Genomic DNA, 20,206 nt, shown 5'->3' on the forward strand with positions numbered 1-20,206 from the left:
CAACAATGCGTTGCCCTCAGGCCGCTCTTCAGAAGAGTAAGTACGGGCACTACTTTGAACAAATCTCCTCACTCTCAACGTCTTCAACTCATGTTGGTCCTTGCAAAGATATAAGTACGTTGTAAGTTGAGTTTTACATACACACACACGCACACACACACACACACGCTTACACACAGACAGACGCATGGAATAAACACCCACATTCCCACATCAGCCCTTCCACAGTGTACAATTCCAGCACTTGTCTAAAGTTTCCCCAGTGGCCTCCTGGCTCAGAAGCTTTTATTTATTTATTTTTTGACAAAATGTCGTCTCTTTTCAACAGGAACATCCGTTATGAAGGTTACTGCATCAGATGCTGACGACCCTGCATACGGCAGCAGTGCTAGAGTGGTGTATAGTGTACTGGATGGAGAAAAGATTTTCACTGTTGACAGACACACAGGTAAGAATTATAACAGCAACACATTCAGCCCTCCCTACTCCTGCTACTTTGTTTGTGCTTCTTCTCTTTTGCTACAAAACGTTAATCAATGTCAAGCCCGGAGACCACAATTCCCAGATCAATCAAAATTCTGTGGCCAAAACCATATAATAAATTGGCCAAAAACAAGCATATTATAAAGTTTCAGCCAATAACTACTAATAGACACAAAAAAAACAACTAACACTGCATCCTTTATCTGGAAATACAACATATTTCTTCTCAATTTGTAAAGTAGCCAAGACCCAAATGGCAGGATAGATAGTTTTGTAGATACACAGTAGAATTAGATTTGCATTGCCTCGCGAGATAAGAACAGAAATGCAATTGATATAAGTAAAAAAATATTCGAACATCATCCTTTTTTAATATTAATGCAATGCATTATCATACTGAGGCTGCTCTATTTCACAGTCGGCGTACGCGGCCCTATTACTGTGTTAATGTTAAGGCTCCTTGATATGCATTGGAATGTGGATCGCATAGACTTAACTGACTGCATTCATTCAGTCCATGTAGACCCATCTACATATAGTCTCTACCATGATGTTGGAGCAATGGTGCTGTATACTAGCTGCGGATTGGGCCTGTACTTGTGACAACCCTAATTTAGATGCATCCCCTCTGGCCTTTGGTGGATGAAAGAGGAGCATGTCATCTGTCTCCCTCCTTGACTCCAGTGCTGCATGTACTATATTTTGGCTACTCATAGAACATGGCCCTGGGCTAAATGTGAATCAGTGAGTTGTGTACCCAACACAATGCAAACTTTTGGGAGTGAGACAGCACACCAAGCCCAGGAAATGCATCAATAGATTCTGATGTGGAAAATCCCAAGGGCTAAAGTGGAATTATATTACTATTGCACAGTAAACCAGCCAGCTACTGATGCTGCTGCTACTGGGCCAAGAGTGAGAATGTCTCTTTTAAACCAAGAAGGACTATGTGCTAGTTTGTGATAGAGACAGATATAGATAGAGAGACCACAGTACTGGCTGTTTGAGTAACCAAATATAGTTTTTATGGAAACTTCAGGTGGCAAATGCCATATTTTTTCGTCCTGATGACAACAAGACATTGTGGTCCAGAGTCACATCTAACATATAATCTCGGGACCTATTGGCTCGGTCTGACCACGATAAGCCTCTGGAGACAAGGTCCAATGTCTCTGTGGTTCCAGTGTAGACAGTGGATATCTGGATAACTGATATCTGGATCAACACTTTCCCGTACCCGGTCATTGTCTTCAATCCGATTAGCAACTTGAGATGCGAGAAAAAAGTTGAGAGATGACCTCAACAACCGGATTGCGTCACAAGTAGCCAGTATGTTTATTAAGCTAGATCGTTGTCAGACGATAGCCGTTTAAACTCTTCTGCCCCCCCGCACAGACTGTTTACCTGCCTGCCACCGAAGCCTCCTAAACAATAGCACTTGGACTTCAAACAGACTTCAAATGGAAACCAGAACGCTGCCGATGCCAAAATCTTGTTCTGTTGCCTACAGATTCTGTTTTCATCTCACCACTAACTGTGCTAAAATGCAACAGAATATGCACTCTGGAGTGAACAATGCCATTGCATACAGTTTTCCCTCTCTCTCTCTCTCTCTCTCTCTCTCTCTCTCTCTCTCTCTCTCTGTGCCTTCTAACTCACTCACTATATTATATCACTTTCTCCATGTCCCTTGCTTGCCCTTTGGAGATACACTTCTTAAGTTTTAGTGCAGTCTTCATTGGATGAGTTTTGATGCCAGTCGGTGTGACTGAGGCATGCCTTCATTCCACCCCTATATATTATTCCTTTTAATACAGCTGAGCCATAAAAAAGGTTGTATGAGCAGAGGTGCAACTGTGACACGATGTCTTCAATCCAGCCAGCCTGAGGAGGGGAAGTGGAATGTGCTGCACATATCCCAGGACCTCAAGTGGGAGCTGAACATCAGCTCCATCACTAAAAAGGCTCAGCAGAGGATGTACTTCCTGAGGCAGCTGAAGAAATTCAACCTGCCAAAGACAATGATGGTGCATTTCTACACAGCCATCATTGAGTCCATCCTCTGCTCCTCCATCACAGTCTGGTACACTGCAGCCACTGCCAAGGACAAGGGCAGGCTGCAACGCATCATCCGCTCTGCCGAGAGGGTGATTGGCTGCAATCTGCCGTCCCTCCAGGACTTGTTCGCTTCAAGGACCCTGAAGCGAGCAAGAAAGATTGTAGCCGACCCCTCTCACCCTGGACAAAAACTGTTTGTGCCCCTTCCATCTGGTAGGAGGCTGAGGTCCATCAGGACCAAGACCTCACGCCACACGAACAGCTTCTTCCCGTCCGCAGTCGGGCTCATTAACAGAGCCCGGGTCCCCCACTGACTCTGTCACCCCAGGACAAATTCCCACCGGTCACTCCCCTGCATCCCTTCTATTACACTCGACACTTTACACTACACTTACATCTCACTTGTTTATAGTCCTGTTATCTGTTCGTTTGTGCACTTTATTTTAGATTTCACTTTATTTTATATTTCATCTTTATTTTATATTTCATTTATTTTATATCTCTTGTAAATTTTAATATGTTTCTACTTGCACTGATTGTTGTTGCTTGTTAAATGTTTGCACCTCCCGTCACGCCAAATTCCTTGTATGCTCAACATACATGGCAATAAACGGTTCTGATTCTGATTCTGATTCTGATACATTGTATGTCTCCATAATACAGTGCTTATATAACTGCTAACCACTAATGCAACCTTTCCCGTGACCTCATTTACTACTCCTACTTTTCCCCACTCTCTCGCTCTTGTCTCTCTCCTTCGATCTCTCCTCCATCCCTCACTCATTAGGAATCATCATGACAGCAGTGGCAGATTTGGACCGTGAGACGCAGGAGCGGTATGAATTGGTCGTCAAGGCAACAGACATGGCAGGACAAATGGGCGGCCTCTCCGGCTCCACCACGGTGACCATAGTGATCACAGATGTTAACGACAACCCGCCGCGCTTCCCACAGAGTGAGTGTCTCCTGCACATGATCTTACTTTAGGGCAAGTGACAGAGACGGTGAGACACAGGTAGGAAATGTCTGAGAATGTAAAAGACCGAAGTGAGAGTTCAGCGATGGAGGAGAGCAATGAGCCGACACATGAGAAACACTGAGAGGATGATAAAAGACACGCAATATAGTTTGCAACCTGCTGGCCGCTGACACCAATATGCAGTGGCAGCATCAGAGACTATATCGAATGGCCTGTGTGTAGTCCAAGAAAGTCAACTAACTTAAATTCATGAGTCTACGAACCTGTAGCCCCTAACAAAGTGTGGAGAATTGATACGTTGCACCGCACATTTGATCAGTCTTTTGAAGCGAGGCTGAAGAGAGGACTGAATCAATACTGTTTATTGTTCCCTCATCGTAATGTTACGTGTTTATGATGGTCAGGTCGTTTTGGGGCTGAATAGCTTTTACTTATCTTTTAATTGCACAGATGCGTAACAGGTAAAACATGCAGCTCACCACGCAAAGAGTTAAAAGAAAGTCTCCTTAGAGCAAACAGCTTCAAGAGTCTCATTTATTTTTTGACATATTGGACCATCAGAAGTACTTGTAGCACAATAAAAAGTGAGTACATTTAAAAGTCAGATTTCCCTAGCCACTAATGTTCTTCCCAATTACTGACATGTTATTAATATATTCATGAATAAAATACTAAAATAGTTGGCCACTTCCTTTTCTTGCTTTCATTTCTACTCTTCATTTTGCCCTCTTTTTTAGATTTAAACCAGAAGACTGTTACTTCTGTTACATCAGAGGGAACAGGATCTGACAACCTGGTGGATTGTATTTGATATGCCTCCACACACCTTTTCTTATTTCTGTACAAATCCTTTTTTTCCATCTCAGTAAATCCTATTTATCCAGTCAGAAGGATAAACCCTGCAGGATTATAGTATCGTCAGTGTGGTGTGAGGGAATAGAAAGAGATTGGAAAGCAGCTTCATAAATAAGATGCAAGGGAAGACGACGTTCTGTATATGTAAGGACTTTGATGTGTTCACATAAAGTTTCATCTTTTTTGCTTTTATCTTTGTATCTTGTTCATAATGGACTCTGGCAGATCGTATACCTTTTATTCAGTCTGTTCTGTCATTTGAACAGAACTTCAGATTTAGGATTGCCTACATGTGTCAGCACAAATAATAGTCATCATATAATTGATCATGCGGATTACTAACTATAATACCTGCTTTGTTGTTGTTATCTTTTATTAATGCAATTTCAACAGAGTTACAATTGATTATTATATTGATGTAATTATATTTTAACAAGGATACAAGTAGGGCTACTGTTTACTGTCATGTGTTCAGATGGAAGACATTGATGTGTACGGACAAAATATTATTTTGCACACTCCCTTTTATGTGAATGCAATAGTCACACCTACAATAACCGCCTGAGGTCTACTTGTTGCTGTTCATTCATTACAATCCCAACCCAACTTCATTTTTTCACTACCCGTCTCTTCCTCTCTTTATCTTTGTTACTCTCTCATCCCTTCCTCCTCCTTCTTTTCTGTTTCTGCTCCCAATCCATCTCCTCTACCACTATTCTCACTTCCAACCTCTCCACCTACAGCCATCCATCTATCTTTCCTCCACTGCCGTTGTTTTTCCTCTTCTTCTCCACGTCGCCTTTGTCTCTCATCCTTCCTCTTTTGTGGTGTTCTATTACTCCTACGCTGGTTTTCTTTCACGTCTTCCCTCTGTTCATTTGCTAAACCAAACTCTCCTTGTTTTATCCGTCAATGTGATTTCCACCTTCGGCCACCTACTCCATGTACCAGAGATGTACCAGTTTTCTGTGTCAGAGGGGGCCGCTGTGGGGACACCAGTTGGACGCGTCATTGCAACAGATGCAGACATGGGAGAGAACACAGACATGAGCTATCTGATCAAAGAGGAAGGGGAGCTCTTCAAGGTCACCACAGATGTAGAGACACAGGAAGCTGTTATCTCCATCAAGAAGGTACAGTTAACTTAAACGAATGCTGCACTGCTGTTTCTGTTGTCTGTTAAGCCGATTTTCACCAGTAAAAAGGCAAAAAAAAAAAAAAAACATACAAATACTTTTCATTGCAAACACAATATCTGGTTAATCAGTGTCTTTCCTCCACAGCATGCCACCAATGAGGTAAATGATCAGGCTTAGAGATATTCCTTCCTCTGTTTCAAATTATAAACGAGAATCAAGAGATGGCGTGTTTGCGCTGGAAAAGGGTAACTCAAAAATCTAAGTAGCTACCATCACCAGGTATGCTAGTTTTTTTTAATTAATCTTTTAAATATTATATCAGGCTTCCTTGTCACACACACCAATCCTTACCATATATGGTACAATCGTATGAAAAGTGATTGGGATTCTTTTGGCTAGAAATCAGCAAGTGACTGGGCATCTGCTGCTTGACAATCAACAAAAACAGTTTCGGGTCTTTTTGCTCACAGCAGTTAAATCTCTTTAGTCAATAAGCTGAACAACTAATAGGCCCTGTTCCCGACAGATAAACTCAATGCGCGTCTGAGGAAATGTAGAAAGAGAGATGATTGGTCTTTGATGATTGATGATCATTAGTTTCGCACTGGGGCCTGACAGGTACTGTCTGTGCCGAGTTTCTTCAAAACCTTAAAAAAAAATGCAGAATGCTAGCAGTAGTATATTTTCATTGAAATACACAGATGTCAAAAGTGTTTCTCCTAAGTGACACATATTTGTTGTGAATCAGGCCTAATAGCAGAATGGACATGCAATATTCAGCCAGCAGAAGTGTTTTGCGTCAATGGACTGTCAACGATGTCTTATCTTTTTAGCGACCAACGGTATTGACTTAGTGGTAAGCTGGTGATGCAGACGCAACAATAACTGGAAAGAATCAATCAACTCGAATGAGAAGGGATACGTGTACACTAGTGGTGTAACGGACCACGGTTGATCCGTACGGATTACTCGTCGCAGTTCGGCACGCACGTGAACTGCGGATTAATTACACAGTTTAACGTTAACCACTGCGGTGAGAAATAAAGTTTATTGACGATCGTTATCTGACAATATTCAGTAAAATATGTGAGTAAAATGAGTCTGGAGCCTTGTAGACCAGCTGCTATAATGAAACAACAATATGGATCTTCAATGCTTGACAATCAGTATCAGCGGCAAAAAAAACGTGATCAGGGATCACTAAAAGTTATATTTGCTGCCTTTTTGCTTTTGTGCTGATCCGATTCGTGACTCTGACCCGTGATACGAGCCGAACATTGACTTTTATGATCCGTTGCACCAGTAGTGTACACTAATACATTGGCTAAGTGCTGCTATCATTCATTAGTACTGTTACAATAGTATGGCCATCAGTGTCAGTACTACACATGATGCCACTTTAAATGGCTTATGTTAAAGGAAACAATCTTGAAACATAATCTTGTTTTTCTTTTAGCCACTGGACTTCGAGAGCAAGCGCACACACAATGTTGTTGTGGAGGCAGTAAATAAGCATGTTGACCCTCGCTTCGTAGACCTGGGTTCCTTCCGAGACCAGACCATTGTTCGCGTCAGTGTGTCGGACATAGACGAGCCACCCATCTTTCAACCAGCAGAGGGCACTATCATGGAGGTGCAGGAGGATGCAAAAGTAGGAGCGACGGTTGGCATCATCACTGCCAGGGATCCAGATGTGAAGAATAAACCTGTCAGGTATGGCAAGGGCTCTAAGGCCAAATCACCAAGAACTCATCCTACTGTTAGAATGGTAGAATATTTAGTAGACTTGAGCTACTTGTTGTGTCAGAAAAAAGGTTATGGCAAAATTTCAGTCCCTTGAGTTACATGTGAATTGTTAGTTTTACATGTTTGTTATATTCTCAAACCTTGATCGGTGTGTACTGTCCATATGGATAACATAGGACAATGTGTTAACACAATCAGGGTCCACAATGGAATGCAAACCTCTGCCACTGAGACAACTATAAAGGGGCAGTCAGTAGAGTGCAGATCACCGCCAGGTTGTATGGTGTGACTGAATGAACACAACTCACAATTGTCTATCTACCCGTTTGGTCCGAAATTGTATCAGACCTGTACTTCATTTGCACGTCTCACACCCTCTCATTTTAATCTATGCAGCTAATTCCTGCACCGCCTCTGTGAAGGCGCGTCTCAGCTCCAGCTCATAATCAAGCAATTATTTAGGCAAAAACGTGTAAATGTGAGGTTGAAACCCTATAAAAAGGCAAGGAATAGCTGTGTGTGTAGTTCCATTAGCTGCGGCAGAATGCAATATTAGCTATGGAAACAAGAGGTGCACAGTCACTCACCCTCTCACTCACTCACTCACTCACTCACTGATGCGCGCACGTTCGGATGCAAGCAATCGCTGGATTTTCCTTGCTTGGAAAATACAGACTGGCGCTTTAAAGGAGAGAATTTCTTCTGACCCAGTAATACTGAGGCTGCTCTGGTGTGAATCTGTGATTTTATTTGATGATCATATTAAATGTGCCATTAATGAAACTCTTTTGTCTCTGAAAGAGTGAAACTGTAGAGATAATATCAAAACAGTACTTAGATACTGTAGGCACACAGGTGCTTTTCGCAACAGTGGGTAGTCTGATAAAATACATCAACCAAAACATTGGCAATAAACTATTGCAGTGGAAAGATTACTGCTCAAAAGGAATAATAATATTAGAGAGCAATGTTTTGCATGACAATGACTACCTTGTTTTTATATGACTTGGACTCTGCAGCACTGTCACATGGACATTCAATCTACAAACCTACAGTTGTGCACTTAGTGCACCTTGCATGAACTGTATATTACTTTACGACAATAGATCGTTTTTTTTTCTTCGAACAAAATGTCTACTATGAAAAATCGAACTCTAAAGAACAATAACTCACTAGTTGCAAGGAAATGCACAGGTAGCTTTTCCTTTTTTTTCCTTTTTTAACAATTCCTCTGAAAGATGGAGTGAAAGCCCAAGCAAACGGTGAATAGTGGGACTTGTACAATGGATGAAGCTGCGCTGTACGTCTCTTCTTGCTCTCAGATCACTGTGTGTGATAAAATCAATATCGTCTGGTAATCTTCTGTACCAAGGTCTGTGGTTTATATGTCCTCAGATGAGCAATTGCAGTGTGAGAGGGGAATGTAGATAAGGGCTAAGACAGTCTCACTGACAGAGTACACACAGAGACACGCAGTGCCTGTGCAAATTACCTCGATTAAAAATGCATGAGGCTCAGAGTTTCAGGTGTAATAAAGTACAACACAATGGCAGAGCTGTCGTTCACCAGTGTCTTGGCAGCCTGGAGCTGAAATTGTGCGTGTGACACGTGTACACGCATATATGAGTGTGTGTGCGTGTGTGTGCGTGTGTTTCAGTTAGTGGATAAGTGGGTGAGAGAGAGAGAAGTTGGCTAGAGGCCACCTACTGGGCAAAGTTAGTGAGCTTGTGGCCTCTGGCGTTAAGCATCTCTGAACTCTGCATAATCATGCACCCTGAGTGATGAGGTTTTAGTGCAAAATATGCCTGCGCTGTGGAAACATCATTGTTTACAAAGGGTGAAAGGGACTATTCAAACTGTGTTAAAGGAGATAGAAATCTGTTGTAATTGTTTATTCTGGAGTGTTAATGACCAGCATAAATGTATTCCAGCCAAATCAAATCACTGCCCTGAATATGATGCAATGTCAGTTAAAGCAGTGTTGTACACCGACAGATAGAATGAACATACACACACACGTAGGCTGTTTGTATCACTGTGTGTAACCCTTGTTCAGTATATTAAACACATGGTTCACTAAATGTTGACTGTTCAGATGAATTCCCAGAGCAGATTATCTTCAGGTCATTGTAACTACAAACAGTGAAAGAAATATTTCATATAATGACATGTCCTGATATGATTTAAATACGAATATGCAATGCAATTCTACATCCACACTATTTTGAAAATGAATGTGTGATCAGACACCTTTTTAGTCCTTTTGCTGCATATAGCATATAGTTCTCTTGAAATAATTTTTTTATATACATGTGACCGTCATTTTCATGATACAGGAGACTGCTGGCTGGCATGTTTGTCAGAGGGGCCTTAAGAGCTTATAATGCCCATGGGACATTATTATGGTTTATGTGGGCATGAGTAAGCCACCAACTGTGTGTGTGTGTGTGTGTGTGTGTGTGTGTGTGTGTGTGTGTGTGTGTGTAACTAAGAACAAAGAAACCTTTCAGCGGATTTTTGTTGACTCACCAATCTTTACCCAGCACCCAGTACCCCAGGAAGGAAAGTTGCATTTGTGTTTTTTTCTAGAGCGCACAATGACAATTTAATGATTATAGTCTTACTCTGAATAGGCAGAGAAAGTGCTATAGCCACTTGCAGTTAAGAGACACATTGCAATATTAGGGTCACTCGACTGGCGAAAAGCATCCGGTAAATGTTTTTAAATTATAATTACCTTAACCCTGGCCCCTTCTATATGAGCTGTTATTATTTAGTGCATTCCAAAGTAAAATCTCCAAGTCCTTTTTTAAGAAACAAAAAATGAATAACTTCATAAAATTACTTAAAAATTGAGATTCCTGTATAATTATTGACTCTCACCTTCCTCTCACTTATAGCTTCTCATCTTTAACATCTATGTCTTATCTCGTGTATGTTGTTACAGGTTCTCCATCGATCGGACCACGGACCAGGAGATGATCTTTCATATCGATCCTGGATCGGGTGCCATCACACTGGAAAAGATTTTGGACCGAGAGACCGCAGGATGGCACAATATCACAGTGAGGGCTGTAGAAGCAGGTACATTACTTCCTATCACAAATTGTGCTTATCACACATCATGGTTTGTACATCGTCATACTGTTGGGAGGAATGTGATATTACTTATTAAGTGGTTACCTTTTCACCTTGCCTAAGATTCTCAAGGTTGGTGAAAATATTGTGCAAAATCCAGTTCAACAAGTATGTATAATTACTTCCACCAGGTACATTCTGAGCCAGAATTAGTTTAAATAAATGTTAACATGTTGACTATACGAGACATGCAGATTTTAAGATGACAAAACAAAGCCTTAATGAAATGTGCCATTAAGATAACACCAATATAACAGCAATGAATCTCATATCCCGGGTAAAACTAAATAAACAATGACAAAACTTAGATAGATAAGGGGCAACTAAAACTCTACTCTAATAAAGAACATTTGTATTTGTTTAAAAAAGTCATGGCCTAGTTATTGAAAGTTAAGGAAAGTTGGAATTGCTCTGATGATTGGCAAGCTTTGCCTACCCAGTGCCTGCCAGTGATGAAGACTGTGCATGTTGAATTAGCTCTCCTAACATTTGTCTTCTCCCACCAGGGTGATAAGGGGTGACAGACATCCTCAAACTGCTGTGATCATTAGCTACCAAAGCTTCTGGCATATTTACAGCAGAAGAGTATTGTGACGTTCAGCTTTGGGAAAGTAATGTAGGGCAGCAGAACAACACTTCAACAGGCAGTGTCAACTAAATGTATCATCTGTGAACAAGATACGGAACGTTTCATTGTATGAAAATGAAATAATAACTCAAAAATTGGCAACATCATTACCTTTAAGTAAATAAAATGTACAATAGTCTGCATTTAATGGAATTATTTTATGTGAGATGTAGTTTTACATACTGTAATACCGGTCATCAAAATGATTTTGAGTCATGGATCGGTTAGGATCAGCGCATAAGAAAAAAAGGAACAAATATAATTTGTAAATGCCCAGATCACATGTTTTTGCCGCCAATACCAATTACCGATTGCTGATGATGCGCGTTGGCCGACACATATTATTTTTGTTGTTTTGTTTTGGTATAGCAGCTGGTATACAAGGCTCCAGGTCCCAAATATAATTTCAACCTCTCTGAAGTCAGCGTTATTAGCATAAAAACACACCATTCAAATGATTAAGAAATAAAAGACTGCATCTTTATTCATAAAAGAATCCCAAATCTTGGATTTAGCCGTTTTATTTGTACTGTACTCTGCTTAGAGCTAATGTTAGGAAGTTAAACAGGTCATAATTACCTCTCTTATATCTATTATTTATTGCTGTGAAAACATCTCTTTCAAACATCTGTATATATTCTTTTGAACCGTATGAATGCAGGTCGAATTTCCGCGAACCACAGTAGGAGGGTCTTTTTTCGCCTGCGTATAGGCTTGGAACATGTACTTACGAAGCCATTAAGCTAGGCATTTCTTGGATAGGGCCGACAACAACATTACCAAAGCACATGAACAGCTGTCTGTTCGGGGCTGTGTGTTCAACAAAACATGCCAATGCACAAACTGGGGAAAGCAGATGTAAATTTGCCTCCCTGTTCCCCACATAGGGGGGAAGACTGTATAACTTTTGACCAAAAATAACTCCTTAGGTTCTTTGGAACAAAGGAGGGATTTGGTCTGAAGGTAGCCTAGCTATAGTCCCCATAACGCAGCAAGCAACTGGGATGCACAGACTACAGATTACAGGACTGTCACACACTCTTTCAGCTGAGGTCAGTGCAAGCAGCAAAGCTGTTTTGAAGGACAACGCCATCAGAGAGGAATGCTCCAGAGGCTCAAAGAGACCCTTCACTGCCATTGGGGGAGGCAGGTATCACCGTGCGTTGTCTACTGACCCTCTGATAGAACAGCGCCACGAGAGGGTGGCCAAAGACTGGTCTGGTGGCATGAAGAAATGGCTGCTGCATACACTTAAACATTGACATGAGACAGCCCTCTATCCACCAAACACTGCAAAAAGGAGAGAATAGACCCAACTGCACAGGACAGGGGATCTAGCCTCCTTTCCATGCATCCATGGAACCCTGACCACTTTTCCCCTAACATGCAATGGTGAATACCGTTCTTGCCGCCTGGATGGTCTGCACAACCTGCAAAGACAGTGAAGCCCTCCTGAGCCTGTCCCTCTGAGGAGCCAAGCCTGGAGAGGATGGCCCAGGGTGGGCAACGCTCCTATCGGACCCGCTTCCTGAGACAGTGCCCTCCAGAACTAGGGGATGGTCCAGGGCTGGGCCATCATCTTAGGAATGTACGCATACCATAGCGCTGAGCAGCGACCTGGGGCTACCAGAATGACCTTAAAACTGCTCTTGCCTCACTCCCCAACAGGAAAGGAGGAGTGGAGCAGTGGAAAAAAAGCGTAAAGCAGCTTTTTTGGTACAAATATATCCACTGCCAGGGATGGATTACTACAGTGGCCAGAGGGGGGTTTAGCAAACAGATCCACTTCCTCTTTTCCACCTCTGGGTGATGCTTCCACTCATCTGGTAGGTGTCAGCCTCTCGACATGAACACACCACCCTCGTTCTCTAGACTGCGGAGAGCCTTCCGAGACAACAGGTGCTCTGAGGCCCACAACCACAGGCTCTCCGCCATACCCAACAGGGCATCGGAACTAATTTCACCCAGCTTGTTGATATAGTCCGCAGTGGTGCGATTGTCGGTCCTCACCATCACATACTTCCCTCGTATCAGGGGTCTGAAGTGCTGGAGGACCAAGAACACTACATATACGTAGCTCAAGGAGGTTGATGGGTGAAACAACACTAATCACTCTCCCCAGTCAGGGGGGCTTGGCCATGACGGTGAGGTCACTGAGATAAAAGAAGACCCTCATGTCATGGTTGTGTTGCTACAACTGCATGTCGTTCAACTTCACGACTTAGGTGGTTTTCATATGTTCTGCCAACTCATCAAGGACATCATGGTCCTCAGCAGTAGCCATGAATGTCATCTTTCTGATACCAGGTTGAAAATACAGTAATCATTTAACGCTCCTCTTAGAGCTGACAAACATCACTGAAAAAGGAGGAAGGGCTTACATTTTTTTCATCTCTTTGGTCTTCTTGCCATAGCAAAGAGAATAAAGAATGTAATAACTTTGGGGAGCTGGGAAGTTATTACTAAACCATTACAAGTAAACTTGAGAAAATAAGGAGGCCTGGTATCCCTCACTTTTTCAATCTCATACAGATGAAGTGATTTTGGGATTGCAGTGAAAGCAGAGGAGATTGCATTCAGAACCTAACTGGTTTTTCGCTATCGCACACAAGAAGGAAACAATGCACAAAAACAAAGCTGATTTTAAAATGTCTTCACATTTGCTCCTCTCTCATATAGCCTCAGATTGTGATGTTCTAATAATCAATACAGCCTAAACTGAACACTAAGCACTCATCCAACACAAACATTAGGACAACATTAGACTTTCTCAGTCTTTTTTTTTCAAGCTGAATTCCCAGAGCAATTTGGGAGCTTTTGTTCTCCTCTTCTTTGTGCTTGGCATTATGTCATAGGCACATTTTAATGTTAATTGAACATTTCAAGCGGCCCTAACCCTTCCGATATCAGACATAAACACATGCCTGCACTTGATAGATAAAGCCTCTCACATTGCCTTCCAAGGAAACATCCCGACAGACGGAGTCAATGGTCAACGGCATCAGAATTCCCATCCAGAATGTTTCTTTATCACCAGTTAGCTCACGGAGTCCTGAGAGCTGGACGCGAACAGACAGGAGACAGAGAAAAATACAAAGAGATAGAAAGAAAAAAAGGGCCACAAGAGAGATGGGAATAGAGGGGGGAAGAGACTTGCAGGCAGTATTTTAAGAAAGGACTTCATTTTCAAAATAATGATTTTGTTCTTCTCTTATTTTTTCTTCGGTCCCCGTGCTCATTAAGGCTGGAGAGCCACAAGGTCAACTTGTCTGAGGACATTGTTAAAACTACAGTTTTGTGGCACAACTCTTAATTATTCCCCCAGTCCATTACTGACCTTTGAACTATTGCATTGCCACTGTATCCGTATTGGACAAGTGACAGCAGCTTTCGGACCATGCTAGGAGTCCATGCCCTAGGATTAACCCCCACTAAAAAACTGCAAGAAACACACTAAATGTCAATTACCACACACGAGTCTGTGCAGTGCACGAAGAAAATAAGTTTTAGTTCAAGCACAAGTATGACCAGACACTGTGATGATACCCCACCAATCGAACACAAATATACACTTATACACAGCATGTCCTCAAATTCACCCAATTAAAAGTAGCACCCGATAGCATCTCTTACTACAAATATTGTCACTGTAGAGGAAATAACCTCTCATCTGTATAGTACTTGTCTCCCTTCCACAGAACACAGAATCTCCTGAGCACAGGAGGAGCATTTAACTGCACTGTCACTAGCTGGGGTACTCGTACTTCCTGACAGTCTTCTCCATAGAAACATATCGGGGTAAGTTAGATTGACATATAATTTTCGAGAACTGATAGCAAGTATGATATCACCTTGCAAAACTGCTTTTTTTACCCAGACAGGCAGGTGGGAAAAAAAGAGCATCACCCTGAGGGCAAAAAGATACCAAGCTGGAAAGTCTTTATCTTTTGCACTGTTGCAGGGGAAATACATTTTCTACAGCATAACTTTTCTCACCTACTGTCGGGCAAACAAATGCTACACCGTTTGATTTTTATTACCATTACAACATTATTCTCCTCCCTCTATAAAAGGGAGATAAGTGTCTCTTTTCAATCACAGTTGGAAAATGCAAACGAAAACGGATCTAAAGAGGGAAGAAGAAAAAAAAGAAGTAAAACCTATTTGTGGACTACAAAACGTGCTTCACATAAGACTGGGGGTCAAAATGAGACAAAATTTCACCAAACATGGCATGCTATTTCTTATAAACTATGCACCACAGAGAGTTTAAAGGGCTCTGCTTGGATTATGTATTAGATGCTATTGTGGTGCAGCGCACATCTGTCAACAAGGGTGAGGAGATGTGTAATCAGGGACTAGAGGCTGTGACCTGGTTGATGTGTACTGCTCGTCTGTCCTGTTATATAATTACTTACATGTCCTTACTGTCAGTGTAGCTGCTGCTGCTGCGGAGGAGGAGATCCTGAATACTCAAACAGTTGTATGATGTGTTTTGTTTTCCTAGGTTGACATCATTTATTTGTGCTTGGGGGGAAATTATAGCATTCAAGGCCACAGAGTGAGTCTCAGAATAATGTAAAGATGAATGGTTACATAGACGTGACAGTCATCAGGGTTATGTAAATGTTGTTGTTTGTTGTCTAATTATGTGCTTTATAGAGTAGCAGTCTTCCTTGAGATGAATATGAAGTGAACTTTTTGTTTGGTTGCTTCATCATCTCTGCATTGATGATTTAAAACTCCACTCAGTAAGTTTTGATTCGAGTTGAGGCATCCGCCGCTGGAGTGCAGCATGTTAATAATCACATTATTGCACTGATTACCATTACTTATTTGTCCCTCGCGAAAACAGCATGTTATTCTGGAGGGATGTGCAATAACTTCACATTGAAGCATTTGACGAGTTTTCTGAACTCAGATTGCACCTCATTGCCAAAACCAAAAGAGCACCCCACGGATGAGTTTTCAGTCACCAGCAGAGGTGTGTTGGCAAAGACTCTGGGAGGTTACGATCACTGCCAGTTTAATTCTCTGTTGTCAAACAAACATTGGATATTGAAGATTTTCTTTGCCATTCTGGCAGCATTCACCAAGGCCTTGCACTATGAAGCAGGATTTGTGGTTTGCAAGGTTATAACAGGTTTAACCCTGTTTTTTTAGTTCTACGACAGGGGTTCACTTCTTAGCGGTGTGAGATAATGCTAGATAAATATGAATAATGTTAAAGTCATAATACAGGATAAAAGCAACACGGTTTAAACTGCCAAATGCAGAAAAAAAGAACACAGACTGTATGAATGCCTAAATGAACAGGCCTATAATATCACTGCCCCATAGTGCGCCATAGATCTAACTATAATTGCATGTGTGTATTCATTCAAATGAATGTGTTGCTTAGATGTATTCGAATGGCGTGTATTACAATATTTCAACCTTATTCTTTCATCTGCAACCCCGGTGGTGTGAATGGGATTTGGGAGCAGATCAAAAATAAATAGGCTATAATTCAAAGCGGTAAGTAGACTTAGTGTCGGCTAATTTTTGTCAAATTTGAATGTCAATGTTATAAATAAAGCTTTGAACTATTCGGTACATCCCTACTTCTAATGTTCTTTTGGTATTATACTATTTGTAGAATTAGATTGCAGTGGTGGCTACGTAGGATTGTTTCCGATTCATGTTTTTCCTATTGTTTTAAAATGTTGTGAAGTCCAAAAGTCAAAATTTATTGAAAAAATGAAAATGTAATCATCTCCAAAATTATTTTAATTTAACTAAATATTCTGCGTTAATCCATATTTCTTGTTGTTAAGCCTTTTTACTGAGGTACAAAAAAAAATGTAAACAGGGTGGTCTATCAGCAATCTGACAACACCATAAATTACATTCATATAAACACAATAACACACACTTATATATTTTCATATATTGCTTTCATATATTCGCTTATGTGTGTTAGCTTCTTAAGCCGTATGTTGCAGTGTGACATGCCGGCGTCATGCACTTACATTAATGCAGAATTTTTATTTATTTTTTATTTAAACCTTTATTTAACCAGGTGAGTCCCATTGAGATTAAAAATCTCTTTTTCAAGGGAGACCTGGCCAAGACAGCATTGCCTCGCGTTACTTTGCTAGGGGTTCTTTTATATATGCTGTGGGTGATTATAAAATATGAAAGTTCATTTCACACTGCCTGTGTTGCAGCTGAAAGCTAAAATTGTCAAATAAGCCATAATTTCCACAATGCGATGCATAAAGCCGCCTTCTGTACTATAAGAATACATCTAAGCAACACATTAACTTAAAGGAATACACAAACTAATTATTAATTTTCATTATAAGTATAATCAGATCTACTAGTGCCCTGGATGGGGCAGTGATATTATACGTCTGCAAATTCACACATTCAGCAAATTTTCGCCAGCTGTCTTTCCTGCGTTTGGCAGCTGCAACTGTGTTACTTTTAGCATGAATTATGTGTTTAACTTGTATTTTTCTAATAATATAGTTTGCTTTTTGCTTGTAAAATATGCGGTACTGCTGACGTTTGACTTGTCCATGTTTGCGACTCGTCATACCCTGCAAACACCGCCGCTTTTATGTGCCCTTATAGCCCAATTAAAAAAACACTTGGTTGAAATACTGGGTTAATTAATAACCATGGTCATAGGGCCACTTAGTGGGATCTCGTTTGTTAGAGTTAGTGAAGCCAGATAATGCAAATATATCCCTGGTATGTTGAACCTGCTTTGCGGTACAGGACCCAGTTTTATAAAAGTGAAATTGAAAAAACAGTCTTGTATTACAAAGTGAGCTATTGGGATTAATGTAGAAAATAAAACATAATTATTGATATTATATTACAATTCTGCCATAAGATCCCCCTAAATATTACACACTGTTCCTTTAATTACTTCTCATTGTTTGACCACGACAAAAGAATATGAATCTGGATGAGGTTTGATGTTGAGGTTTTGTGATATTTATAAAGCATCAATGAGTGTGTATCGTAGAGTTTACAATGAGCATGTCTCACCTGGTGTTTGGATGGAAAGTCCAATTGGGATTTTATGTATGAGATTGGTGCTATAGGTTCAGCAAGATTATTGTTTACATTCATTTTGTCCATGAGTTTTCTTTGTCATGGAAATGAATGAAAAGCAGCACAGAGGAAACCTATGCATTTAGAAGCATGTTTTGATTATCCTTGGATCAGACATGTGTGTATGCTAAACCTGTTTAATCTTGATGGTGGTGGAAGTTACTTTCCATATTTGTTGGCTGAATATTGTAATGGAATGAGCGGCTGTCACCAGCACCTGAATCTGTTATCTTTTGTGAAAAGCAAATATGAATATTTCCATTATTCAGCGTGTTCAGATGCTCCTGAAATGTCTTGCTTTGTTTTGTTACTTACAAAGCATTTACAGCTGTTAATTCTTAAACACACAAAAACTCAAACTGTTATGAAGATATTGTGGTTGTACACTTGTGAGTCTGTGTAATATTGGAACATTGTAGCTGAGGAAAAATGACCATAATATTTGGTAGCCTCTGTGCCTATACGTGACTGTCCCCGTGGCTCAGTAAAGAGACCAGAAGCAGACGCTGCTGAGTACATTTGTATTCTCAATTTCCCCTCCTGACAAAAGTGACATTTTAAACCAAACTGTTTCCCCCAGCAAAGAAGATGAGCCTATTGGTCACAAGGAGCATGCGGCTCCTGACACACACCCACACACAACGCAGACACGCACGTGTGTTCAAAGACATCCACACACACTTTCACGTCCTCTGTCTTCCCTGAAGTTATATCAGTATAATGCAGTGCTTGAGAGATCTACTATACAGTCGTTCTGAAAGATTTGCAACAGCTGGTGAGTGCCGCACAGATGCAGAGCATGCCAATAATCTGTTGGAATTATTTTATTATTCTTTTGTATCTGAAGACCGATTTTAGAACGACGCCACTTGGTCCAGATGAATGAACCTGTCTCACTGAATAACTCTTTTTCCCCATGAAGGGAGTTTGGGATGGATAGATATTGTTTCATCTGTTTTCAATTTTGGGAATTGAAATGTAAAATGTGTAACATCCGATGATTGCTGGTTTTCATTCCGACACGGCGGGGACAGCAGCACAATGTGAAGACGAAATTAGAGGAAGAGGAGAACAGAGGGGATATTTAGCACTGGTGGAGCACTCTGTGCATTTATGTTCTTGCTGCTCCGGCAAAAAGCAGTCAATTATAACTCTGCATTGATGTAAGGATTATGCTATTAGTCGAGACCAGCATTCTCATTAGCTGCTGTGCCAATATTAGGCAGAACTGTGTGGTGAGATAGAGGGAGAGAGCTTGAATTTGTCCAAAAAAGTCTGTTGATTACCGATTTGCAGGACTGTTTTTGTAAATCTGTTTTGTCTCTTTTTTCTATCTGACCTGTGGCCCACCTGTATGTCATCTGGCATCAGTTATCTCTCTCTGTCCTGCTCGTAGACCCTCAGAAAATCATAGACAGTGTCTCTGAGTTCACCAACAGTTTCCTTTTACTTTTCTAAGCCTGAATTTTACCCTTGATATCACCCAGCCGGGAAATTACCACGGCTGGGTGTGGAGGAGATTCATCAATTAAAGCAAACACGCCTCCAAACGTGTCACCCGTTGAGCCTTAATGTCCTCTTTATGGAACACTTATTTTGAAAATTGCTGTAAAGACACAGATTAGAGGAGTGACTATTGAGACCCAAAATAATACAAAAATGACTTTCTAGAGGAGTTTAGGTTCTTTCTAAGGACATCAGTCCAGTCTCCACTGGCAGTTATGAACAGAATGAATCACTAGTCAAACTACCAATTTGTAGTTGTTCCTAAAAAGGGACCTCTTGCAACAGTGCAAACAATACAAATTTTTTTTAGAAGAGTGCTGATTGTATATTTAATGTTACATGTTTATTTACCGTGGCAAAACCAGCAGTATTGCGAGGTCTACCAACATTCACCAGTAGTTGTAGTTTCACATATCCATGAGTGTTTAATGATCCGTATCGGTGGGATAGGGATCATGAAACACTCACGGATATGTTTTTCTATCAGGACTTGAATTCACTTTTTATTTGTGTATTTGGCTCAGACTTCCCAAGGATAACATTTTAGCAAGCAATGCACAGGGGTGC

At 40.9% G+C, this 20,206-nt stretch overlaps 1 protein-coding gene across 1 annotated transcript in view; it reads left to right on the forward strand.

Moving 5' to 3' along the window:
* The window catches only part of cdh22 (cadherin 22), a 78,380-nt gene that overhangs the window by 30,291 nt on the left and 27,883 nt on the right, over window positions 1-20,206 (forward strand). Inside the window, exons 3-7 of the mRNA XM_076111011.1 lie at window positions 329-448; window positions 3,329-3,496; window positions 5,327-5,508; window positions 6,971-7,227; window positions 10,208-10,344. Of these exons, the coding sequence (XP_075967126.1) occupies window positions 329-448; window positions 3,329-3,496; window positions 5,327-5,508; window positions 6,971-7,227; window positions 10,208-10,344 (864 nt within the window). The remainder of the gene's footprint in view (window positions 1-328; window positions 449-3,328; window positions 3,497-5,326; window positions 5,509-6,970; window positions 7,228-10,207; window positions 10,345-20,206) is intronic.

This window comes from Anarhichas minor, unplaced genomic scaffold (genome assembly GCF_050575085.1).
Source record: "Anarhichas minor isolate MPS153535 unplaced genomic scaffold, ASM5057508v1 ptg000043l, whole genome shotgun sequence".
Taxonomy (NCBI): domain Eukaryota; kingdom Metazoa; phylum Chordata; class Actinopteri; order Perciformes; family Anarhichadidae; genus Anarhichas; species Anarhichas minor.